At 39.7% G+C, this 23225-nt stretch overlaps 1 protein-coding gene across 2 annotated transcripts; it reads left to right on the forward strand.

Annotated features, from left to right (window-relative positions):
* Positions 1-6914: 6914 nt before the first annotated feature.
* LOC138839659 (F-box only protein 3-like) lies at positions 6915-8169 on the forward strand. Of its 2 annotated transcripts, XM_070039233.1 has the most exons (2): positions 6915-7023; positions 7114-8169. In XM_070039233.1, the coding sequence occupies exons 1-2, from the start codon at positions 6915-6917 to the stop codon at positions 8148-8150; spliced, it is 1146 nt and encodes a 381-aa protein (XP_069895334.1). In that variant the 3' UTR covers positions 8151-8169. The 2 variants fall into 2 exon arrangements, with proteins under 2 accessions (XP_069895334.1, XP_069895333.1); XM_070039232.1 differs by having other exon boundaries at positions 6915-8169.
* The last annotated feature ends 15056 nt before the right edge of the window (positions 8170-23225 follow it).

The raw sequence follows: 23225 nt of genomic DNA on the forward strand, positions 1-23225 counted from the left end.
CTCCTCACCCTCTTCCTTTTCTTCCTCCCTGTCCTTTCTTTCCTCTCATCTTCCTACTCTTTCTCCTCCTACTGCTCCTCTTCCTCTTTTGTCCTCTTCCTTCTCCTCCTATTACTTCTCTTCCTGCTGTTCCTCCTTCTCCTCCTGTTGTCTTCTCCTCCCCTCTTCTCCTCCCCTCTCCTGTTCTCTCAGTCTCTCTTCCTACCTCTCCTGTCCATACCCCTCTTGCTCTCCCTCCTATATTTCTATTTTCCCCAGCCACTTAGGCTTACCAATCTCAACTGGATACCTTGAATTTTCCATTTGCCTTTTCTCTTCTATGCCCCTCTAGAATTTGCACATACAATTCCTTTTGAGCTCTTCAAAATGAATGCTGTGCCATCTCACCCACTGACATACAGTAGCACCTAGTGGACATCTGCAGTGCACATAGCCTTAATGCAGGTGATAGACATGACTAGAGTCAGACTGTATTGCTGTGGTTCTGGAAAATGTTTAATCACAAGATAACCCTATGCTATTCCTCTTGTTATACTTCCAGGGGTCCTACTAACATATAGGATAAAGGAACCATCCATCCCTTAAATAGAGGATGGACTACACATGGGGCTTGGCGGTATAACTTCATGAGATATGGATTGTTTTCTGAAAAATCAGGGGCTATTCATATCTACCTAGGAAGTGGTAACCTTCCCTTCTCTCTCCATCATTTCTCAATAGCCATCCTCCTTGCCCCATTTTTTCTTTTGGACCACACTTTTCTTCCCACCGATTCTAGATTGCATCAAAGCTCCTGTACATCCATTCCCTCTGTTTCAATCTCCCACCCCATTCCTTATCTGTTTAAAGTCTGTTTATCTTCCATATTCCATTGTAGCCATTCCCTCCTCCTGGAAGCCTGCCCTGACTTCCTAGCCCTGCTTTGCAATTTCAGGTCCTTACTCTGTGCTACCAGAGATTACTGGCTTTTTTTTCTCCACACCCTTATATAACACTGGACTGCCATTCCTATTCACTAGTCAGCCCCCCCCCATTGGCCTGAAGGCTCCATGAGTCAAGGACTTATACCACATTCCTCACTGTTGAGGCCTTTAGAGATGGTCACAATATATAATAGACACAAAATAAATATGTATGGTAGACACATTATGAGTAGATTTTTTTCTGTTTTCCCATGTAATTGTAAGCTACCTGCACATACAGTACAAATACTTCCCATCCTTGGGTACTAAGGGACAGAGCCTGATGTAAGAAAATATAAAGATCCTAACATGTTTACTCTGCAAAAAAGTTGACTGGATAAGAAGTAAAAACCCATTTATGGTCTTTAAGTAGCTAAAAGGATGTCAGATAAACTAACAGAATTCCTTGTGTGGTCCACTGACCAGCTGGATCCCCATCACTAAACATTTGTTTTGTTAGACTTACTAATTTTTGTGTACTGCATTAGATCAATCAAGGCAGAAACTTTCAAGTGATACCCAGGATTTTGTGTAAATAAGCTCTCCAGAGGATTCTGTTGTTTACTAGAATTTGAGCAACCTTGGACTAGTTAATGATAAGCCTATTCTGAGTTAAGAAGATCAGTTTCCATTTTAATGTACAAAAATCCTTTTTTGTACAGTGGCTCCGTTTCTTAGTCTGTTTGAATTGCTGTAACAAAACCCATATACTTGATGGCTTTCAAGGGACTAAAATTTCTCATAGCCCTGAGATGAATGTGCTGGCCTAATTAATTGATGCCTGGTAATATTTTGCTTTCTGGTTCACAGTTGCCACTGTCTTGCTTTGTCCACACATGACAGTAAGTATAAGGGATATTTCTAGAGTCTATTTTATAAGGACACTAATTCCATTTGTGAATACTCCACCTTCACTACCTAATCACCTTTAGAAGAGTCCCCCCCACACACACTTTCAATACCATTCCCTTGAGAGTTAGTATTTCAGCATATGAAATTAATGGAGACAGAAACATTCAGTCCAAAGCACAGAGGTTGTCCCACTAAGTTCCCTGAAGCCCTAATGGTTCCATACAAGGGTAATTTCTCATCAGGTCTCTGTTGAGAATTCATGCCTAGAATCTTATATTGTCAATTCAGTCAAGAGATGGAGACACTATCATGAAAGCTTTTACAAATTAATTCCCCTCTGAATTGTGCTGTGTTAGATCAGAAGTGGAGATGAACCTGATATACTAGGTCCATCTTTTTACCTGTCTGAGGTCTAAGGGCTTTGGTGGGGATCTGGGGGGGGGGACAATGACATCATTATTTGATTTTATATGAAGTCTTTGTAGTTGGAGATGGAAGGCGATCTCACAGTTGCAGTAATACAACTATCCAAAGTGAACAGTTATAAATGATAGTCCCATTTCTGGTCTCTGGTAAGCACCTCATGGTGGATGACATCACGATGGCAGCAGGAATACATATAGAAGAGAATATATGGTAAGAAAGCAAGCTCAAGGGATTCAAGTGGGAGATGCAAGTGTCCTCTTTTTATCACAATTTGCTCTCATAGGAACTAAGTGGGGTTTTGTGAGAACTACATTAATCCCTATATTAATTCCTTCTAAGAGTAGGGCCTCCAATGACCTACCAATGACCTGCTCAATGACTTACCCCCTTAAAGGTTCCATTATCTCTCAGTATCAAAAGACTAGAGCCAAGCTTCTAGCACATAAACCTTTCAGGAACACACTCAAACCATATAAAACCAAAATACCCTTTAAACAATGAATGCTTATGGCCTGTCTCCTGAAAACCCATTACAAGTCTTCCTGGACAGACTTTTCCTGGGTACTACTCCTCCTTCCTAGATAAGCTCCAAGCACCTTTCTCTGATGATTCAATCCTTCCCTGGATCCTTCAACTAACTAAAACAAACTCAGAGCAAGTGAAAGAGCTCACATGTTATTAAAGGGGCCAAGTGTTGAAGAACCCAAATGAATCACCTTCCCTCAACATTCTCCTGGCCAGAGATAATGTAAGAGGTCTGAAAAGGAGTTTTCCATGGCTTCCCAATATAGAAATAAAAGGGTGGTGGACATCAGAATTGTCTACCATAGGGTACTTTATCTTCTCTTCCATGAAAGTGTAAATTCTGTAGTCTTTAGATGTGTTCTGTAAACATGTTGCATTACAAAATGTCTGCAAAATTAAATTTTAGTCCATACACCAATAGATATAGAAATCATATGCATGCACTTAAGCCAGCTGAAGTACTAGATTCTTGTTTGTGTTTAATTTCTTCATATTTTTAAGTAAAGAACTAAATATTAAGGTAAGTTGCATTATTTCCTGCTTATACCTCAATATACAGTCTCATCAGCTCTGACATTTTTATGCTGAATCCTGGAGATCTCTGCTTCCAAAGATTTGACAGCTTCCCACACAAGAGGCAGTTTTCTGTGTTGGAATTTTAAGTTTCTTGGGAGCATAAGGGTTTCCTTGGTGTCTCAACATGGTGAACAGATATGGACAAGGACAAGAGATGGGGCTTACTTTGCTTTTAACTGTTAAGGACACTGTCCTGCCCCTCCCTTTCCATGCTGGGTCCTTAACTTAGGTGGCAGCTATGGAATGAGACCCTTCCCATTAACTTGGACTGTGACCCATGCAACCCACTATTAATACTGAGGTTCTAGGAGTCTCTAAACATGTAAGGAGGAACTTACAATTCTTCCAGCGAGGGAAAGGTAAGTCTGAGGGCTGTCTGGATTCATTGAAATTTGCTACATGCAATGTGTTCCTAAGACAGATATAATTGCCAATTAAGTCATTAAACCAAACAAAAACAATAGAAGGTTGTGCCTTCATTTTTCCTCAGGTCAGAAAACTGTTGTCTAATGGATAAAACAATACTGCAAAACAAATACCGTTACTTTGGAGGAGGATTTTAGAGGAGACCTGTCTTGCAGATCACTGAGTAATTGTCTTCCTCTGTATTGCTGCATCCTGTCCTCTATAAAGTATAACTCGTGAATTTAGTAGATTAAATTATTATTATTGCATAGACTTAAAACATTCCATAAAATATAGTGGATTTTTCCCAAAGTATGCACATCAGTGATAAAATTTAGATAAATGAGAACACACATCCAGGATGTCTAGTAAATAATAGCAAAAAGACACTTTTCAGTGACCCTAAATACTTTTCTTTTTCTGCTACTAATTATATACTAGTCATTTTCATTATCTCTTAGCTCAACAACAAATTACAGACATCATTTCCAGCATTATTTCACCTAAGCAGGTTTCTTTTACATTTTTTCATTTTGTATTTTTTGGGGGGGGTCCGGTCGTGGGGCCTGAACTCTGGGCCTGGATGCTGTCCCCCAGTTCTTCAGCTCAAGGCTAGCACTCTACCACTTGAGCCACAGCACCACTTCCGGCTTTTTTTTTCTGCTTATGTGGTGCTGAGGAATCAAACCCAGGGCCTCATGCACGCAAGGCAAGCACTCTACCACTGAGCCACCTTCCCAGCCCATCATTATATATTTTTTAATTAGCATACATTAATAATGTAAGTGGAAACTCATATATTTTTATACTGCATATGATGCACTTTGAATACTCCTGCTATTTTCCTGTTATTCCCTCCTTTTCCCTTTTTTTCCAACAGCATTTGGTGGGTTTCTTTAGTCTTTCATGACATATAACATCCTTCAAGTCTTGTCATTACTCAGTAGCCTTTCCTTTTACCCTCTCCTCATCTTGCTGGTCACCTCCTGGACAGTCTCCTTTTTATGCTCATGACCCACCACCACTATTCTTATCCTCATCATCATAGCCTCATCATCATTATTTTAGTTCTATACTCCGCAAATAAGTGAAAACATGCAATATAGCTTCTTGAACTTGGTTTATCATGCTCAACATGATGATTTTTAGTTTTAATCATTTTCACTAAGCAGGTTAACTCTAAGCAAATGTTCATTTATCTTAACCACCAGGAAACTTCACTTGCAAAAGGCAGAAACAATTGATTTGTAATAGCCTGCTTTTCCTAACTGGACTAGTAATGTACCAAAAAAAAAAAAAAAAAAAACCCTAACAATCCTGGAGCTGTTAATACTAATCTTGCAACACACCACTTCATTTGAGCTCACTAGACCTTGGTTTACGCATCTTAAAAATACTGAATCAATATGTGGCCAAACTTCCTTACTACCTTCGCTTGTATTAAAGAGCACTTGAAAATAATTCATAAAGGGTTTTTTTTAATGGGACTGGCAATTCAACTCAAGTTTTCAAATTTGCTAGGCAAGTTACCTACCACTTGAACAATATCTCCAGTCCATTTGCTTAGTGATTTGTTTTTCTGGATATGGTGACTACCTTTTTCCTGTGGCCTCTGTGATTTTCCACCACCTCTCCAGTAGGTAGAATTACAGACATGTACCACCAAACCGAATTCATAAATTGTAATCTAAAGGCATATATAAATACTGGTCCATTAATATTTATTTTAGTACTTTTCCTTTGGTTAAATCTAGAGGGATACGCTATAACTATTTTCTTTACTTACGATAAAAGAGAATCAATTCAATTCTTCATGCTAGTCATCATCATATGTAGAAACCTGTGCTGTACGTTCCAGCCATAGGGCAGGGCAGAAAAAGACCAAGTTGTTGTCAGACAAAATGGGGCCATAGGGGCGGGGCCAGCCAAGTGTGAGGGCCAAGCTAGTCAAGATGACGGCAATGTGGGAAGGTCCAGGCATGATAGCTGTGAGGTCCAGACTAGATGAGACGGCCCTAGGGGAGGGGCCATGGAGGCAAGATGGCTTCTAGGAGGGCAGGGCTAGACAAGATGGTGGCCATGTGGGAGGGTCAAAACATAGTATCTGTGAGGGCCGGATTAGACACAATGGCGTCCATAGAAGCGGATCCAGGCAAGAGAGCTGTGAGAACTGAGCTAGGCAAGATGATGGCCATGTGGGAGCGGCAATGTATGATAGCTGAAAGGGGAGGGCTAGGCAAGATGGCGGTCATGGGGGCAGGGCCAGGCAAGAGAGCTGTGTGAGGGTGGGAGGACTAGACAAGATGGTGGCCATGGAGGTGAGGCCTAGCAGGATAGATATGAGGGCCGAGCTAGAGAAGATGATGGCCATGAGAGCAAGGATAGAAAAGATGGCACCATGGGGACAGAGCCAAGCAACATAGCTGTTAGAGCGGAGCTAGACAAATGGTGGCCATAGTTATGGGGCCAGGCAAGAGATCTGTGAGGGCCGGGCTACAGAAGATGGAGGTCATGGAGGCGGGGCTATGCAGGCAAGATGGCTTCTATGAGGGCATGGCTAGACAAGATGTAGGCCTTGGGAGCGGGACCAGGCAAGATAGCTGTGAGGGCCGCGCTAGACAAAATGGCAGGTATGGGGGCGGGGCCCAGTAAGATAGGAGGGCAGAGTTAGAAAAGATGGGTCATGAGGGCTGGGCGAGATAAAATAGCGCCATGGGTACAGGGTCAAACAAGATAGCTGTGAGGGCCGCGCTAGACAAAATGGTGGCCATGGGGGAGGGGCCGGATAATAGAACTGTGAGGGCCAGGCTTGACAAAATGGTGGCCATAGGGGCGGGGCCAGGCAGGCAAAATGGCTTCCATGAGGGCGGAGCTAGACAAGATGGCGGACATGGGGGCTGGGCCAGGCAAGGTAACAGCTTGGAGGGCCCGGCCAGACAAGATGGTAGCCATGGGGACGGATTCAGGCAAGATAGCTGAGGGTTGGAACAGAGAAGATGGCAGGCATACAAGCAGGCTGCAAGAAGCCACACAGCAAGCGTGGACTGGACTAACCCATGTAAGACGGCGGTAATAGAGGAGGGGCCAGATGTGACGTTATGGGGCGGGGCCTTACAGGATATACCCAGCAGGCTTTGCGCAGGAGCGAGCTTTGTCCTGTGAGAGAAGATGGCGACCGCTGAGGGAGAGCCGTCTGTGGTGACCCTGGAGTCGCTGCCTGCCGATCCCCTGCTTACCATCTTTACTCTTTTGGACTACCGAGATCTCGTCAATTGTAGTCTCCTCAATCGAAGATTTAATCAGATAGCAAGTTATGATCTGCTGTGGAGAAGGTACTGTACAAAGTATTGGTTGGTAACTGAGGAAGATAAAGTACAGAAGAATGAGTGCTGGAAATCTCTCTTCATAGGCTTTTATTTGGATGTAGGAAGATACATTGACCATTATGCCACTATTAGAAAGGCCTGGAATGACCTCAAGAAATATTTGTGGTCCCGGTGCCCTCTAATAGTTTTGTCTCTGAAAGAAGGCCTCAGTGAGGAAGAGCTTGACGCCATTGAGGCCCAGATTGGTTGCAAGCTTCCGGATGATTACCGGTGTTCATTCCGTATTCACAATGGTCAAAAGTTAGTGGTTCCTGGGTTGTTCGGAACTATCCAACTGCTAGATCACCAGCGTTCTGAAGATTTTTTAGATGCTATGCTGGCTGCTGGAGGATTCCAGCCAAAACGGGGACTGAAATACTGTCTGCCTTTAACTTTCTGTGTACATACTGGTTTGATTCAATACCTAGCTGTGGAAGCAGCAGAAGGCCGAAACAAAAATGAAGTTTTCTACCATCGTTCAGAGCAAATGACTCAGAGTTCTGATATTGAAATGTTTATCACCGGTTCTTCTTTTACTGATTGGTTTACTTCTTACGTTAATGATGTCGTATCTGGTAGATTCCTTGTCACCAGAAACCAAATTTTGAGATATATGCAAGATCCAGACTGTGTAGCAACAACCGGGGACATTACAGTTTCAGTTTCTACATCATTCCTGCCAGAACTCAGCTCTATTAACCCACCTCAGTATTTCTTCTCATACCAAATCAAGGTGGAAATGTCAAGAGATGCACTTCCTGATGAGGTTTGTCAGTTGTACAGTTGCTGTTTGAAAGTGACCAATTCTAACGGAGATGTCGAAGTTATTCGAGGGCCTGGAGTAGAGGATGAGCTTCCAACACTCACCCCAGGTCAGAAGTATGAATATTTCGGCTGTACCATATTCAGTACAATATCAGGCTATATAGAAGGATATTATACCTTCTATTTACAGCGCTTTAAAGAAAGGATCTACAATGTTGCCATTCCCCGATTCTACCTGGAATGTCCAAAATCTGTGGTGTTTACAGCGACATAATTTGTGCCTTTCAAGGAATTTGTCCATTTCGTTCAAACATTGAATTCATTTGCATAAAGTTACTCGCAATACTGCTCAATTTGCTTTTTTCTTTTTTGTTTTTGTGCCTGTCCTGGGTCTCAAACTCAGGGCCCAGGTGCTGTCTTCTGAGCTTTTTGGCTCAAGATTAGCGTGTGGGATTTTTTTGTTCTTGTTGTTAATTGGAGATAAGAGTCTCATAGACTTTCTCTTTTGGGCTAGCTTTGAACTGTGATCCTGGTAACTCAGCCTCTTGAATCACTAGGATTACAGGTGTGAAACACAGGTACCTTGTTTTGTTTTATTTATTATTTTTGGTGCTGGTCCTAGGGCATAAAGGCATAAACTCAGATGGGGCACTGTCCTTGAATTTTTTGTGCACAAGGCTAGTACTCATCACCTAAGCCACAGCTCCAGTTTCAGCTTTTTTTTTTCCCCCCCTGGATGGTTAATCTGGGATAAGAGTCTCTCAGACTTTCTCCTTGGGCTGGCTTTGAACTGTAATCCTGGTAACCCAGCTTCCTGAGTAGGATTACAGGCGTGACACAAAGGTATGTCACTTGTTTTGTTTTTTTTTATTTTTAATTTTTTTGTTATTATTTTTGGTGCTGGGGTGCTGTTCATGAGCTTTTGTGCTCAAGGCTAGCACTAAGCCACTTGAACCACAACTCTACTTTCAGCTTTTTTTTTTTGGATAGTTAATTGGAGATAAGATTCTCACAGACTTTCCTGCCCAGGCTGCCTCTGAACTGTGATCCAGGTAACTCTGCCTCCTGAGTATCTAGGATCATAGGCATGAGCCACCAGCACCTGGCTCTGGCTTTATTTTTTTTTTTAGTTGTTGTTGTTTGTTGTTGATTTTGCTGGTTTGGGGTCAGGGCATGAGCTTTTTTGGTAATTAAGTGGAGATAAGGTTTCACTGAACTTGTATCCTCAAATCTCAGTCTTCTGAGTAGCTAGGATCACAAGTGTGAGCTGCCCCTGGGTTGATATTGTTTTATTGACTTTAAAAGCTGTAGTAATTCATCCTCTTGTTCTTAATATTGGTAATTGGTCAGGAATATTTCCTGACTTTGATGCATGATTTTATTTTTGGCTGAAGATTTAAAGGAACAATTTTAAGTTTTGCTGATTTTTCCCTATTATGCATTTATTTTTTTTCTCACTGACTTCTGCAGTTATCTGTATTTTATTTTCTTTTGTTTTGTGTGCCTGTCCTGGGGCTTGAATTCAGGATCTGGGCACTGTCCTTAAGCTTTTTTTCTACCATTTTAACAACAGCTCCATTTCAGCTTTTTGGTCACTTATTGCAGATAAGAGACTCATGTACTTAACTCCCTGGGCTGGCTTTGAACCACAATCCTCAGATTTCAGCCTCCTGAGTAGCCAAAATTACAAGTGTGAGCTACTAATGCTTGGTATGCTATTGTTTTAATGACTTCAAGAGTTGTAGTCATTTGCCCTCTTATTTTTAATATTGGTAATTGATCAGGAATATTCCTGACTCTGATGCAAGATTTTTTATACAAATTTACCTTTTGCTGAACATTTAAAGGAACAATTTTAAGTTTTGCTGCTTTTCTTCTATACTTATTTTCTATTTTATACTGATTTCTGCAGTTGTCTTTCTTTTCTTTTTTTTTTCTTCCTTTTTTTGTGCTGGTCTTGGGACTTGAACCCAGGGACCTGGATTCTCTCCCTGAGCTTTACTTCCCACTATTTTTGGTGGCTAATTGGAGATAAGCCTCTTACAGACTTTGCTGCCCAGGCTGGCTTCAAACCTATCTCAGCCTTCTGAGCAGCTAGGGTTATAGGCTTGATTCACTGGTTCCCAGACCTTTTTAAGGTGGAAATTCAGATTATTAATTGCAAGTCTTTTCTGTCTGTAAGCACTGTGTTAGTGGTATTTATCAAATTTTGGTGTGTAGTCTTTTGATTAATATTTAGTTCAAAATAGTCTCAGATTTCTCTGGTAACTTAACTTTGATCTTTAAATTTTCTGAAATGTTTTAACTGCTAAACATATGGAAATTTTTCAGTTTTCTGTTACAGTAGTCAATGTATATCTTAGGAAATTAAGTAAACTGAAGAGAAGGGTTTGGAAGGATTGGGGAGAGTGATGAAAAGGACATCGATCAAGATGCATTGTACTTATAAATTGATTTGTTGAATAATCACTCCTTTGTATAACTATGACAATAAAATATAATTTTAAAAAGCTAGATGTATAATAGGGAGGCACAGGCACCAGCATAAAACTCTTAAGATCAGTATCATTAAGAATTTGGATGAGAACACTAATTAGCTAACCATATCCTTTCTCAAGGCCTAAATTTCTTTAATACTAATATAAATTGCTCTAAGAGTCAGCTGACAAAATTGTAGTAATAATGGCCATGATTGTCATGAAGTTCTCTGGTTGGATTTTCTCACATAGTTTACCAGCTTACTATAAATAAGCCAAATCCTTAGAGTGGTATGCGGGTGCTAGGAATATTCCTGATTCTTTCATACTAGCATGAGATAAACCAGTTACACTCTTATTTTTCTGAAGTCACTTTTTATAAGCTCACGTTTTCTTACCCCAAATGCAAGGATCCAGCTTATATTGTTACCCCTCAAGATTATGCTTTTACTAAAAAGTACCAAATAAGTTGATTTGTATGCATTCTACCTCTCTTCCTCTAGGCTTACAGCATTTTGGGATCCTTTCTCATAATATATTGGTACTGGGTTGTTTTGGAATATGAATAAGTTGGAATAGATAATTTCTGGTGTTCCCTTCACTGTTAATGCTTTCTAGTGATTTTCTCAGGCTTCACAAAGTAGTTACCTTCATTATACAGCAATGATTTTTGACTCCCCTCACACATGCTGCATAGAGCCACAATTCTATAGCATGGTGGACCTTTGTGGTTTCTAAACATACTGGAATGGTGACAGAATAAATACTACAGAGGAAAAAAAGAGTAAAGGAAGATACAATGATTATTATTGACAAGTTGCGCCATAATTTATAGTTTTCAAATAGGAAGAGAGCAAAAGGTAGGGATATTAAAGGATGAAAAATATCAAGGGGCATCATACACACAGAAGACATGCCCATGCATGCACATGCACATGCACACACATGAAAAATAAGGCAAAATGGGTAGGGGAATGGGTCAAGTGGTATAAAGCACTTGCCTAACAAATGCACGGTCCTGATGTCAAGCCCCAGTCATTTCCAAAACATTAATGCTTATATTGGTATAAGAGTGTTATATTGGTCATCAATACTGTACTGTACCTGCCATAGCCTGGTCTTGCACCTTAGCTTAACAACTATTCACACACACACACAAATATACATAAATGAATGCAGCGTAACAAAACCCACAAAATGTTGTTCGTAAAGCGAGGAGAGAGGAGGGAGAAGTGAATGTACATATAATGGAGTGAATTAATTTGTTCAAAGTACTGTGTATATGCATGGAAGTATCAGAACGAAATCCCCTTATAAATGTATGTTATTTCAAAAATAAAGTAATAAAACTCATGTTAAGCTAAGTGTGGTTTGTGCCTACAATTATAGCATTCAGGAAGTGGAGGGCAGGAGCATCATGAGTTCAAGGCTACTTTGGGGGATAAATAGCAACTTATTGACCAGCCTAGCTACATGAGGAATACCTGTCTCAACAAAAATTAGGGCAGGCACTGTAATCCTAGCTACTCAGGAGTTGGAGATCAGGATTCTGGTTCAAGGCCTGCCTACACAAACGAGAACGGCGGTGAACAATATAAAAAAGAAAAGAAAAAAGAGACCCCCATCTCTGGCATGGTGGTATGTGCCTGTGGTTTGAGCTGTATGGGAGACTATAGGTATGAGGATTATTGTCTGAAGCCTGCTCTAAGAAGAAATAAGAGATCATCTCCTCTAATGAAAAATAGCTAAGGCAAAATGAGCTAGGGGCATGGTTCAAGTGGTATAAATCACTTACCTAGTAAGTGTGTGGCCCCAATTTCAAGCCACGGCCATTGCCAAAAAATTAATACTTGCATTGGTATCGTCATGAGCGTGTTATGATGGTCAGCAGTATTCCATACCTGCCATTGCCTGGCCTGGCATCTAGATCTAACAAACTCTTATTGTGAAAACAGATAAATACCTCATTTTAAGTAAAGTAGGTGTAGATTTCTCACATTCAGAAGAGAAAACAGATTCAGAAGGTGATTGTCTCAGATCACTTATCTTAAGCAGATGATTTATGATTTGACTGTTCTTTCTATCTCTAAAACTTGTGCTTTTCTATACCATCATCCACAGTATGGTAGATTACAAAGAAATGGCCATGAATTCTTTGTAGCTCCTCCACCCAAAATGTTGGGTCTTTTCCCTACCCACTGAATTCTAAGGTTGACCACTTAATTTTCTTTGGTCAATGGATATTGGAAAATATAAATGGAAACTTAATTAAAAATACTTGTACACTGACCTTGCCTTTCTTGTCACTGGAAACTCTTCCACAATCATATAAAGAAACTTGGAGATTGATGAATCATAACATGGAAAGAGGTGCCCTAGCAAACTCAACTGTCCACCCATCCCAACTAAAGCTCCAGACATTTAAGTCAGGGCATTCTAGACCATCCAGTTCCAAGAAAGCTAGTTCAGAACAGAAGCTACAGAATCTTAATCATGGTTCTTTTAAAGCTACTAAATTTGGGGTTTGATTTGTTACACCCAAAAGCTGACAAATACAAACAGCAGCATTTCACTACCAGTGCCTCTTATGATGGAAGAATATTAATTGCAGAATTCCATTTCAAGCTAGTAAACATGGAGAAAAGGTATAAGAAAAGGAGCACAAAGGGTGAACCTCAACAGACCAACAGGTTTTATTTGGTAGGAAAGTCTAGGAAGGGCAATCAAATTTCCTTTAGCTCAGCTGAAGGGGAAATGGCACACACACCCCTACAACTAGGGTTCATTTAAATATTAGGCAGAAAAAATGAAGTCAGGGGTTGGAGGGCAGATGGAGGTGGGGTGAGAGCACAATCTTCTTTTGACTGAGGAGTTTAAGGTTTCAACAGCATCTGTGTCTGACAGGGGTCTCAGCATCAGATATGACCTAGAGCTGGCTCTTTTCTGAGGCTATTGGGTATATTTGTTCAGGGGATATGATTCAGTGGAGTCAGCAGCAATGAAAGTTCTAAGATATGGCTATCAGGGGGAAAGGAAAGTGTTTTCAGTTTAAGTCATTTTCCATCAGAAAGAAGCCTCCCTCCCCCCATTATTTTCTTTTTTGTGCTGGTCCTGAGGCTTCAACTTGGGCCCTGGGCGATTGGAGCTTTTTTGCTCAAGGTTCGCCATCTACCACTTGAGTCACAGTGCTACTTCCAGCTTTTGGGTGGTTAATTGGAGATAAGAATCTCGGAGATTTTTCTGCCCAGACTGGCCTTAAGCCATGATTCTCAGATCTCAGCCTCCTGAGTAGTTAGGATAACAGGTGTGACCTGGTGGAAGCCTTATTTTTTGACTGTTTGCACAGTAGCCCCTCTTTTCCTGTACTTGGCTTTCTCTGTAATGGGCATGTGCAGGAGATTGCAATGGTGTCATCCAGGCCACATACTACAATGAGAGCATTTGGCTAAATGTGATAATAAAATACGAGTATCTATTCCAGAGAATGTGTTCTCTGTTTTTACAGTACAATTTAAGAGGTGAGAGTGCCTGTCATTAATGAGTCAGTAAAGTTCAGGAGAGAAAGCAGGGAAGGAAGGAAGCAGGATTGAGTAGTAATGTTTGCTAATATACCAAGTTCAAAGTCTCTGCTCTTTTTCCATTGTGCAATCAAGAGTAATTCAAGAAAATATTTGCAATCACAGGTCACTTTCAAAAAATTTTGGTTCAACAGTTGTAACTTTGTATGTTACCTTATCACTCCATTAGAAGAATAGGCAGGACAGGCGAATGCCCTACCTCCACCAAAACACAGCAAGTTTGATGAGAAAACTTGGCTTAACTGTCGAAGAAATAACCTGAACCTAAAGATGACAGATAACAGCAGACAACAAGGAACAAGAGGCAGCAAACACCTAGCTTGATGATGATGGCAGTTCAGTCATGGATGGATTCATACTTCCAAACATGAACTGTCCCCAAATGAGGCTCATTTGGAATTAGTTTAACTTTTCTCCCTTGAATATCAATTTTATTTCAAACACGCCAAAAAGTTTAACAAATTTTACAGTGAACACCAAGATTCTACAATGAATATTTGTTCCAGTTTCTTTCTTATATATTCATCTTCTTTTTCATTCATTAAGTCTGTCTTATTTTTGGATACATTCCAAAGTGAATTACAGTCATCAATTCACTTTCCCTAACAAATGCATTTGGATACATAGCCTTAACTAAACTTCAATTTTTTTTTTATCATTTTCCACCTCTGGACCCTTCAGTTTGTCTTGTAGTTGACTAGAGAATGTTTGCCTACAAATTGCCAAGGCTGTTTCTGGCCTCAAGTGAAATTGAATTTCTCCCCTATCAGCCCAGGGTTGCTGGCAACTTAGGACTTTAAGATCAGCTTTGCCATGTTCCATAGAATCCATGTGGCTAGTCACATATATACTATATGCATGGATACTCCAAACACGTTTTGAAAACATTAAGAACCAAAAGTTTCCTGCTATAACACATGGGAAGTCTGGATAAAGTACTGCCCTTCCTTAAAATGTTCAAGTAAACTCAACTTGGAAAAAAGAGAAATGCTTACGTTCCAGGTGAGAAGGGGGAAATGAAAACCAGATTAGTGACTAAATGCTGATATGGTGTTCCCTGAGGAACTTCAGATATGGGCTCCAAGGACCAAGATGGGGCTTTGACATCTTCCCCCACAGCAGTTGTTCTGGTTGCAGGCACAGTGAGAGCTTTAAACCTTCATAAAGCTGGGAGACTCAGAAATATCCTATCTATTAGAGGAGTACAGAATTATTCTTTCCAATGGAAATACTTACTGTGTTCTTGGGCCTCAATCAAGTGAATTAAAAAGGCACCTATAGAAAGAAAACTAACCCACTATTTTTTTTGTGGATGTGAATATAGAAAACCCGAGATGAGAAATTAACATAAATACTTGTCTAGGATTGGGGAGATCTTCAAATCTTTGCAAAATCAATGTGGAATCTGAAGACCACAGGTATGCACACAGAGGGAAATAAAGCTGAAGATATGCTCACAATAACAAAAAATAATAGCTGCACAAAGAAATAAATTCCATAGGGAAAGTATATTAATGAGATTGAAAGAAATATGCATAAAAGCAACCTGATTGGAAATAATAAACTTATAATATCCATAATGGCTTGTAAAAATAATAATTAAAATTTAGAGTTAATTTTATCATCCCACAGCACAATGTAAGTGAAATAACTTCTGTAATATTGGGTAGCATAAAGAGACTAAGAGAGAAAAGGAGAAAGGGACAATGAAACACCTAAATGGTAAGCTCCCAGAGAGTAGATCCACACACAATTTTCTATTTGATTTTTCATTTCCTTGCATGTCTAGCTAACACATTGACTTGAGAGGTTCAAAAAATGTTTGTTAGCTGGGTGCCAGTGGCTCATGCCTGTAATCCTAGCTGCTCAGGAGACTGAGATCTGAGGATCACGGCTCAAAGCCAATCTAGGCAGGAAAGTCCGTGACATTTTTATCTCCAATTAACCACCAGAAACCAGAAATGGCACAGGGGCTCAAGTAGTAGAGTGCTCATCTTGAGCTGAAGAGTTGAGGGACAGCACCCAGGCCCAGAGTTCAAGCCCCATAACCGCCAAAAAAATGTTTGTTGAATGAATGCTGTAACAAACAAACATTAAGCTGCAGGATTAATGAGCAATGGGGAAATTTTTCCATAGGAGCATTCTACACTAAAATATACTTCCTTCCTTTAAAGCCCAATATACCTACGAAAACTCATTCCATCTTAGCAATGACAGACATTCATGGGTCAAGGTCATTTATAGACATCTACAGACAGCAGATGTTTTTCTAGAAAGTATTTGCAGAGGGTTGCAGATGAGTTCATTACCTTTGTAGATTTTGATCTCACTGAGAACTGCACTCAGATCTGCATGGATCTGAGCAAGAGTCTAGGGGAAGAGAAATATCTCAGACAATAGAAACAGTTGGAAAAAATTATTCAGAACAAAGCAAAAAGGCTATGCTCTGAACACTGCACATTTGCTAATAAAAGGCCATGAAGTGCCTGATCTCAATGGCTTGTCAGTAGAAATATGATCTGCCTGGATGGGACTGGTAGCATATGAATGTTGAATCACATCAAAGTAAAATGCAGAGAACCTGTTCCAGAACCAGTCCAAATACACACTGATAGCTTATTCATAACATTAATAGTAGGAAGTAGTAGCACTTATACAAAAATCTACCCTGACATGTTGCTTCAAATTTTGTTCTCAGTTTATCTTTTAGTTTGACAGAAAATCCACAAGATTTTCCCCAGTTATCTCTGCTCAGTAATGCTCCTAATGCTCTTAGATTACTCAAGGTATTAAAGCCATGGAAACAATTCCCATAAGGCAAAGCAACAATAAATTCAGATGTTATAGGCAGCACCATATACACTTCATAAGAGATTATCATTCTAGATGTCCATGTTTCTGGGCCAGTTGAAACAACATGGAGATATGAAATATGTCAGGTGACTTTCTGGTCTTTCATTTTTATCATATGTAAAATTATAATGAAAACGTTCAGGGCATAGATTTTGTCTTAGGCGGAATAGGATTTGAAGCAGTCCTGTCCAATCACTAGTTAAGTGACCTAGGTGGGTTACCTAAACTTTCTAAATTCAACTGAAAAGAAGATAAAAAGTATTATCAATTGGATTTCCTTAAGTTGTAGTATGTCCTGACATGATGGAGCAGCTGGGAATACAAAATGCCATAATGCATGTGATTATAGTTACTCAGAGCACCATGAGGACCACTGTGAACACTCACCGTGTAGTTATAATGCATAGTTATTCAAAGTCCCACGTGGAATTGGAGAGTCCAAAGTTCTCAACTGTAGAATTCACAGTATATGTTCCTTTCCACCTCTTAGCCCAACAAAGCAATAACGAATCTATCCCACATTTCAGTGCATAGATTCTTATACATGGAATAATGTACTTTCAGAAAACACATATGATTAAATGCATACCAGAGTGTATTAGAAGTCACCTCTAAAGCAGTGTTTTAATATTTTCGAATGTGACCTTGCAGTACATTGAAGATAACGTTGCAAATTCTTTACTATTCTGAGAAGTGGTGTTTAATGTCCCACTTGTTTTATCTGAGCTCTCCCTAATAATTTGATTGGCAACAGTATACAATGGAAATTACATTCTGGAACTTCTGAGACTATATTATGGGAAACTTTGCAGTTTCTTCCCAGGTGTCAGGATGCTTGCTTATAAGAGTTACTGTGTTAGGAGTCCAATTATCCAGTGGCTATCACACCATTAGAAAAGACGCTTGCAGTGACCATGTGAATAGGCCTCAAGGCCACAAAAAGAAAGAAAAAGAAGTGTCTAACTAGATCATAGGCCTTTGGATCATTCCTAGCTGAAGTTCCTGGAACTTAAAGAGAACAGTCGTGTTGTCCAATCAAGCCCTGCCTAAAGTGCAAATTTGAAAAACAAAAAGTACATGTTAAATTCTGCTAAATTTAGTGAGATTTATTACAAGTGATATGGTTTGAATATGAAATGTCTTCTTACAGGCTCCTATTTTGAATCAGTGGTTCCCAGGTGGTGGCATTATTTTAGGGAGTTCTAGAAACTTTAGAAAGTGAGGCCTAGTGAGAAGAAAGAAAGTAGGATACTGAAGGTAGCACTCTGGAAGTATCTTTTCCCATCACGTTTCTGTCTCTCTGCTTCCTGTACACCATGAGATGAACAGCCTCCTCTTCCACAAGCTCCTGCTGCCATGATATTCTGCCTTACCACATGGTCCAAAACATGGATCCAAATGACCACAGGTTGAAAGTTCTGAAACCGTGAGTTAAACTATAAATTTCTTCCCTTAAGTTGTTGTGTCATGTATTTTGGTCATACTATGCAAAAGTAACTAATATACATAGAAATACATAACTACTAAAGAATGTATTTATTTATTGTCTGATATAAGAAATGTATGAGTCTTTTAGTTTAAAAATAAAAGAATAAAAAATGAAAGATAAAAAGAAAAGATACCTAAAAGCCAACACACACCTGAAATCCTAGCTACTCAGGAACCTGAGATCTGAGAGTAGCAGTTCTAAGCCAGTGCACGCAGGAAAGTCTGTGAGACTCTAATCTCCAATTAATCACTAGAAAACCATAAGTAGCACTGTGGCTCAAAGTGGTAGAGCACTAGAGTTGAGTAAAAATGCTCAGGGACTGCACCCAGGCCCTGTGTTGTTCGAGCCCCACAATTGAAAATTTTAAAAAAAGATATCTACTCTTCATATCATTAGCCTCCCCAACAACTTTCCTTCACTTTTCACTTAACTTGGATTGTAAGAGGTTAAGCTGTTTTCTCTTCTGAAGAAAACCACTGTGTGATGTCTCCTTTTACCTCCTGGAAAATAGATCCTGTTCCAAACAGCCACAGGTACAGGGCAAAGTACTTTATAGATTCTAAGATGAGACCTTGATCTCCTTTGAGTCTGTTAAAACATCCCAGATGTGTTCCCATGCACTATCTAGAGTTATCTTGATTCATAAACTGATTGACTGAAACCTTGTAAAAAAAAAAAAAAAACAAAGGAAGAGTAATTTTCTCAGTGTGTAGAATCTGGAACCAATATGGTGTGATTTAAGAGAGGGTCAATCCTGCCTATTAGGAATGTAGTCTTTAGGACTATCTCAGGGACTTCTTCTCCTTAATTGAAAGATTATTCATGTCACTTCTTAGCTTCTGCCTCCAGAAAACAAAGGGGCTTGACCTGATGGTCTTGTATCCCTCTTATAGTTGTGGAGTTTAATGCATGAAGCTAGAAAAGAAGCCAAGGTCTTACTTTGCAATGTCTCTGGCAAATCAACTTGGAAAGGAGAATTCTGGGATGTGATCACAGACAGAATGTACAAGTTTCAATGTGACCTTAAGGAACCTTCTGTCCTTCCTCTATCCCTTTTTGTGAAGGCCCAAAGTTATATATAAAGAACTTTTAGAAGTAAAGGAAGTAACAATTTGACATAAGTCTTTGTATTCTAAAGGGGAATAAAATGTAGTTGTCATTTTTCGAAAGGAAGATTTGGTGTTTGTGACACGCTAAGATAATTAGAGATTGGAAATGATGGCTTCTTGGTAGCAGAGTGGTTTGGGGATTTCTGGTGTTTCCTGTACTGGCCATTTTCTATTCTTCACTAATCAGCTTCTTTTCCTAACAGTAAAGCAGGAAGGAAGCAGATTTCTGACAGATTGAACCTCCTCCCCGACCCTTTCAGTGTAAGAATTCCCTCATCAGTTAAATGGAAACTCAGATCACCCACTGAATTCTAATGAGGCAGCCTCCTCACCTGTCAAGAGTCCTCCCTGCTGAAGAAGAAAGCAAGCCAGAAAAAAAGATTGCACACAACATACTGAAGTTTACTTTCCCATACCAAGGGACATGAATAGAACAACTTCCATGACATTTATACTCACACACACAGCAGCAGAAAACAGTGGAACAAGTTACCCTAGGTCTTAGGATTCTTGCAAAACATGGCTGTAGACAGACAAGTTTACAAAACTGGCTAAGAATGTAGTCATAACATTCAATGTATATCCTGTGAAAGTAGGAAAATTGAGGGGTTGAGTGGGGTTTGGATGGATGAGGGAGAAACATGAAAAAGTGATATTGATCAAGACGCATTGTACTCACAAACTGACATATTGAATTGTAACCCCTTTGTACAACTACTTAAAGATAATAAAAGTATAATTAAATAAATAAGAGCTTCAAAGTATGGAAAGGGGCTCATATTAATTCATCTCCTGAAAAGCTTGAGTTTAAAATATACATATAGGCAAATCATCCTTTGAACACCAATTTGGAATTGAAATGGCTGATATTTCAACCTTAGTCCCAAGAGCAACTGATTGAAGGTCAATTTTACTATTAGCTGAGAAAGCCAGTGAAACCACTTACAAAGATAATGCTGAGAAATCTAGGAAGTACACCAGAATCAAAGTGGCAGAGGTCCTAGACTGACCTTGGGTACTGGTTTTCTCATTTTGGGAAAGATAGGTAAAGAGTAGGCCTGTGAAACAAGGGATAGCAGTGATTGGTGAGCCAAGGAATAAACCCTACAACTTGCAAAAGCAAGTATTTTAAATATTGTTCCTTTGCCATTTGAAAACTCTTCTATTTTGATTTGTTTTTTGTTTGTTTTATGGTAGTATTGGGGTTTGAACCCAGAGCCTTGCCCTTGCTACTCTCGTATTCTACCACTTGAGCCACACCTGCAATTCCTGTTTTCCATTAGCAACTTGGTGAGATATCAAGCAAAATGTTAAGTACACAAGAATTTTAGCAAATGTATGTGCCTGTATAAAAACCACCATGATGGAGCTATAGACTATTTTCATCCTCCTCTAATTTTTATTTCTGCCCCTCTACAGTTAATATACCCTCCAGCCCCAAGAAACTGAGCTGATTCTAGTGACAAAAGGACAAAAGGAGATGGCCTCTAAGTTTCTTTTATTTCTTTTATTTTTTTTTGGGGGGGGGGGTGGGATCCGGTCATGGGGCCTGAACTCTGGGCCTAGGTGCTGTCCCTCAGCTCTTCAGCTCAAGGCTAGTGCTCTACCACTTGAGCCACAGTGCCACTTCCGGCTTTTTTCTTTTTGCTTATGTGGTGCTGAGGAATCGAACCCAGGGCCTCAGGCATGCAAGGCAAGTGCTCTACCACTAGCCTCCTTACCAGCCCCTGTTTCTTTTATTTTTAAACTAAAAGGAACATGCGTTGCTTATAAAAAGTCAGATAATACAGATTCAATAACTTAGATATAGCTTTTGGGAGGTTCATTTAAATGAATACAATAGTATGTGCGATTTGATGTCTGGCTCTGTTTGCCACAATGGTTTTGAGATACATTTGTTTTGTGCATCAGTTGTTTATCTTCTTTATTGGTAAGTAGCATTCTAGTGTATGAACATAGAAGACTTTTAAACTGGTCTCCATTGATGGACAGTTATGTTGTTTTAAGTTTAAGCTATCATTAAGGCCTCTAGAACAAGTATTTTTTGTACTAGAACTAGTACCTTCTGTACAAGTATTTTTGTGGACACGTTTTCATTTCTCATAAGAGAAGGATAGCTGAGTCCGGTGAGAAATCTAGGTTTAATTTTTGTAATAAATGATTTTTTTTCAAAGTACCCCTACCTCTATACATTCCTATTGGCAACTATTTACATTAAGTACAAATAGAGTTGACTTACATAATGTATAGAGGTTTCAATTCCTTACGAAAAATCTTTAAAAAATTATACAAGGTAATAGACTCATGTTTTGGAGTTTGCAGCATTGTAATATATGAGTCTGTCTATATGTTGTATATTATATTTCCAATAATCTGCCTATGCCTGATTCAGTGGTGCATGCCCATAATACCAGCACTTAGAAGGCTGAGATAGGATGATTATGAGTTCAAAGTCATCCTGGGTTGCATAGCAAGACCCTGTCTCTAAAACAGAATAAATAAAACCTCAGTAATAATCTGCACATGTACTTTAGTATTTGTAGCAATTGCTAACTGTGTTTGACATAGTATAATTCTGCCTATAGTTAACTATAAAGATACAGTAATAAGAGAAGGCTAAAGGATGGGAATTTAAAATGTTGTGTTTAAAAATCCTTTCTGCAATTGAGAATGAATCAAGTGGTTTATTTGTTTTTAGCACTTGCCTCACCCTAAGGAAGCACAGTCTGAGACAAAGGCTTATGTACAGGTAGTTTATTTGGAGCAGGAGTAAAGAAAAATGGAATAGAACAGGGAGGCAGAGCACTCCTTAATAAGGATGCATTAAAGAGTTGGCCACCGTGACAGGTGACAAGTGCTTTAGACGGCTGGATTCTTTGGAGCCTTATGACATATATACCTCAAAAATACCTGCTCAGGGTACAATGAGGGAGCATTCATTTGTCAGGCTTAGTTCACTCTGATGAAGGGTAATCCAAGGGCATTTACTCTACTGTACTTCGGATAGTATGCATCTGAACACAGAGTGCACCCTTGCACATGTTCCACACCACAGCATCAGAGAATGCCTGGGCCAGACAGACTTCATTAGCCCATGAGACAGGCACTGTCTCATTACATCTGCCTGAAGCCAGTCAAAACCAGCAAGGAGACAGACCCTGGTGGTTCTCACGTTTCAGAGTAGCTACTGAGGAGGCTGAGATCTGAAGATCACAGTTCGAAGCCAGTCCAGGCAGGAAAGTCCATGAGACTGTTATCTCCAATGAACCACTAAAAAGCCTGAAGTGAAGGAGTGGCTCAAGTAGAAGAGTGCCAGCTCCGAGTAAAAAAGTTTGGGGACAGTTCCCAGTAGCTGAGTTCGAGCTCCAGGACTAGCAGAAACAACAATAGCAACAACAAACCAGCAACCTTACTTCACAAGAGCTTGTTCAAGATCTGGGGCCAAAGTGGAATCCAAATTACAGTACATTACACAGGAGGTATCCTCCAATCATATGGTAATCTCCCTTCTGTACCTTCTGGTATAGGCAGGTCTGTCTCTTTTCTTTGCTTTTCCAGTCAAGGATACCTAATATAAGCTGAAGTACTTTTAGTGAGTGTGTAATGTGATTCAACTATATATGAGGAAGTACATTTTTTTGAAAACGATTTTTGAGATAAAGCCAGACACAACAAGTTTGCATTTAGGCTATTTCCCCAAACCCACCAAAGTGACAGGTAGCAGGGGTAGGAGGAAGGATATATCTTCATTGTTTGTTAGTGTTTCTTCCTATTAATGAAGGTTCAGAGAAGCTTTTGTGGTTTCCAAATTTAAGTAAGACCTTTTTGATGATTTTGTTTCTC

The sequence above is a fragment of the Dipodomys merriami genome, unplaced genomic scaffold (genome assembly GCF_024711535.1).
Source record: "Dipodomys merriami isolate MVZ:Mamm:240054 unplaced genomic scaffold, mDipMer1.0.p SCAF_3, whole genome shotgun sequence".
Classification (NCBI taxonomy): Eukaryota; Metazoa; Chordata; class Mammalia; order Rodentia; family Heteromyidae; genus Dipodomys; species Dipodomys merriami.

Bases quoted from the DNA above. Each gene is read 5' to 3' on its own strand.
- LOC138839659 (XM_070039232.1), top strand. From the start codon at position 6,915: ATGGCGACCGCTGAGGGAGAGCCGTCTGTGGTGACCCTGGAGTCGCTG.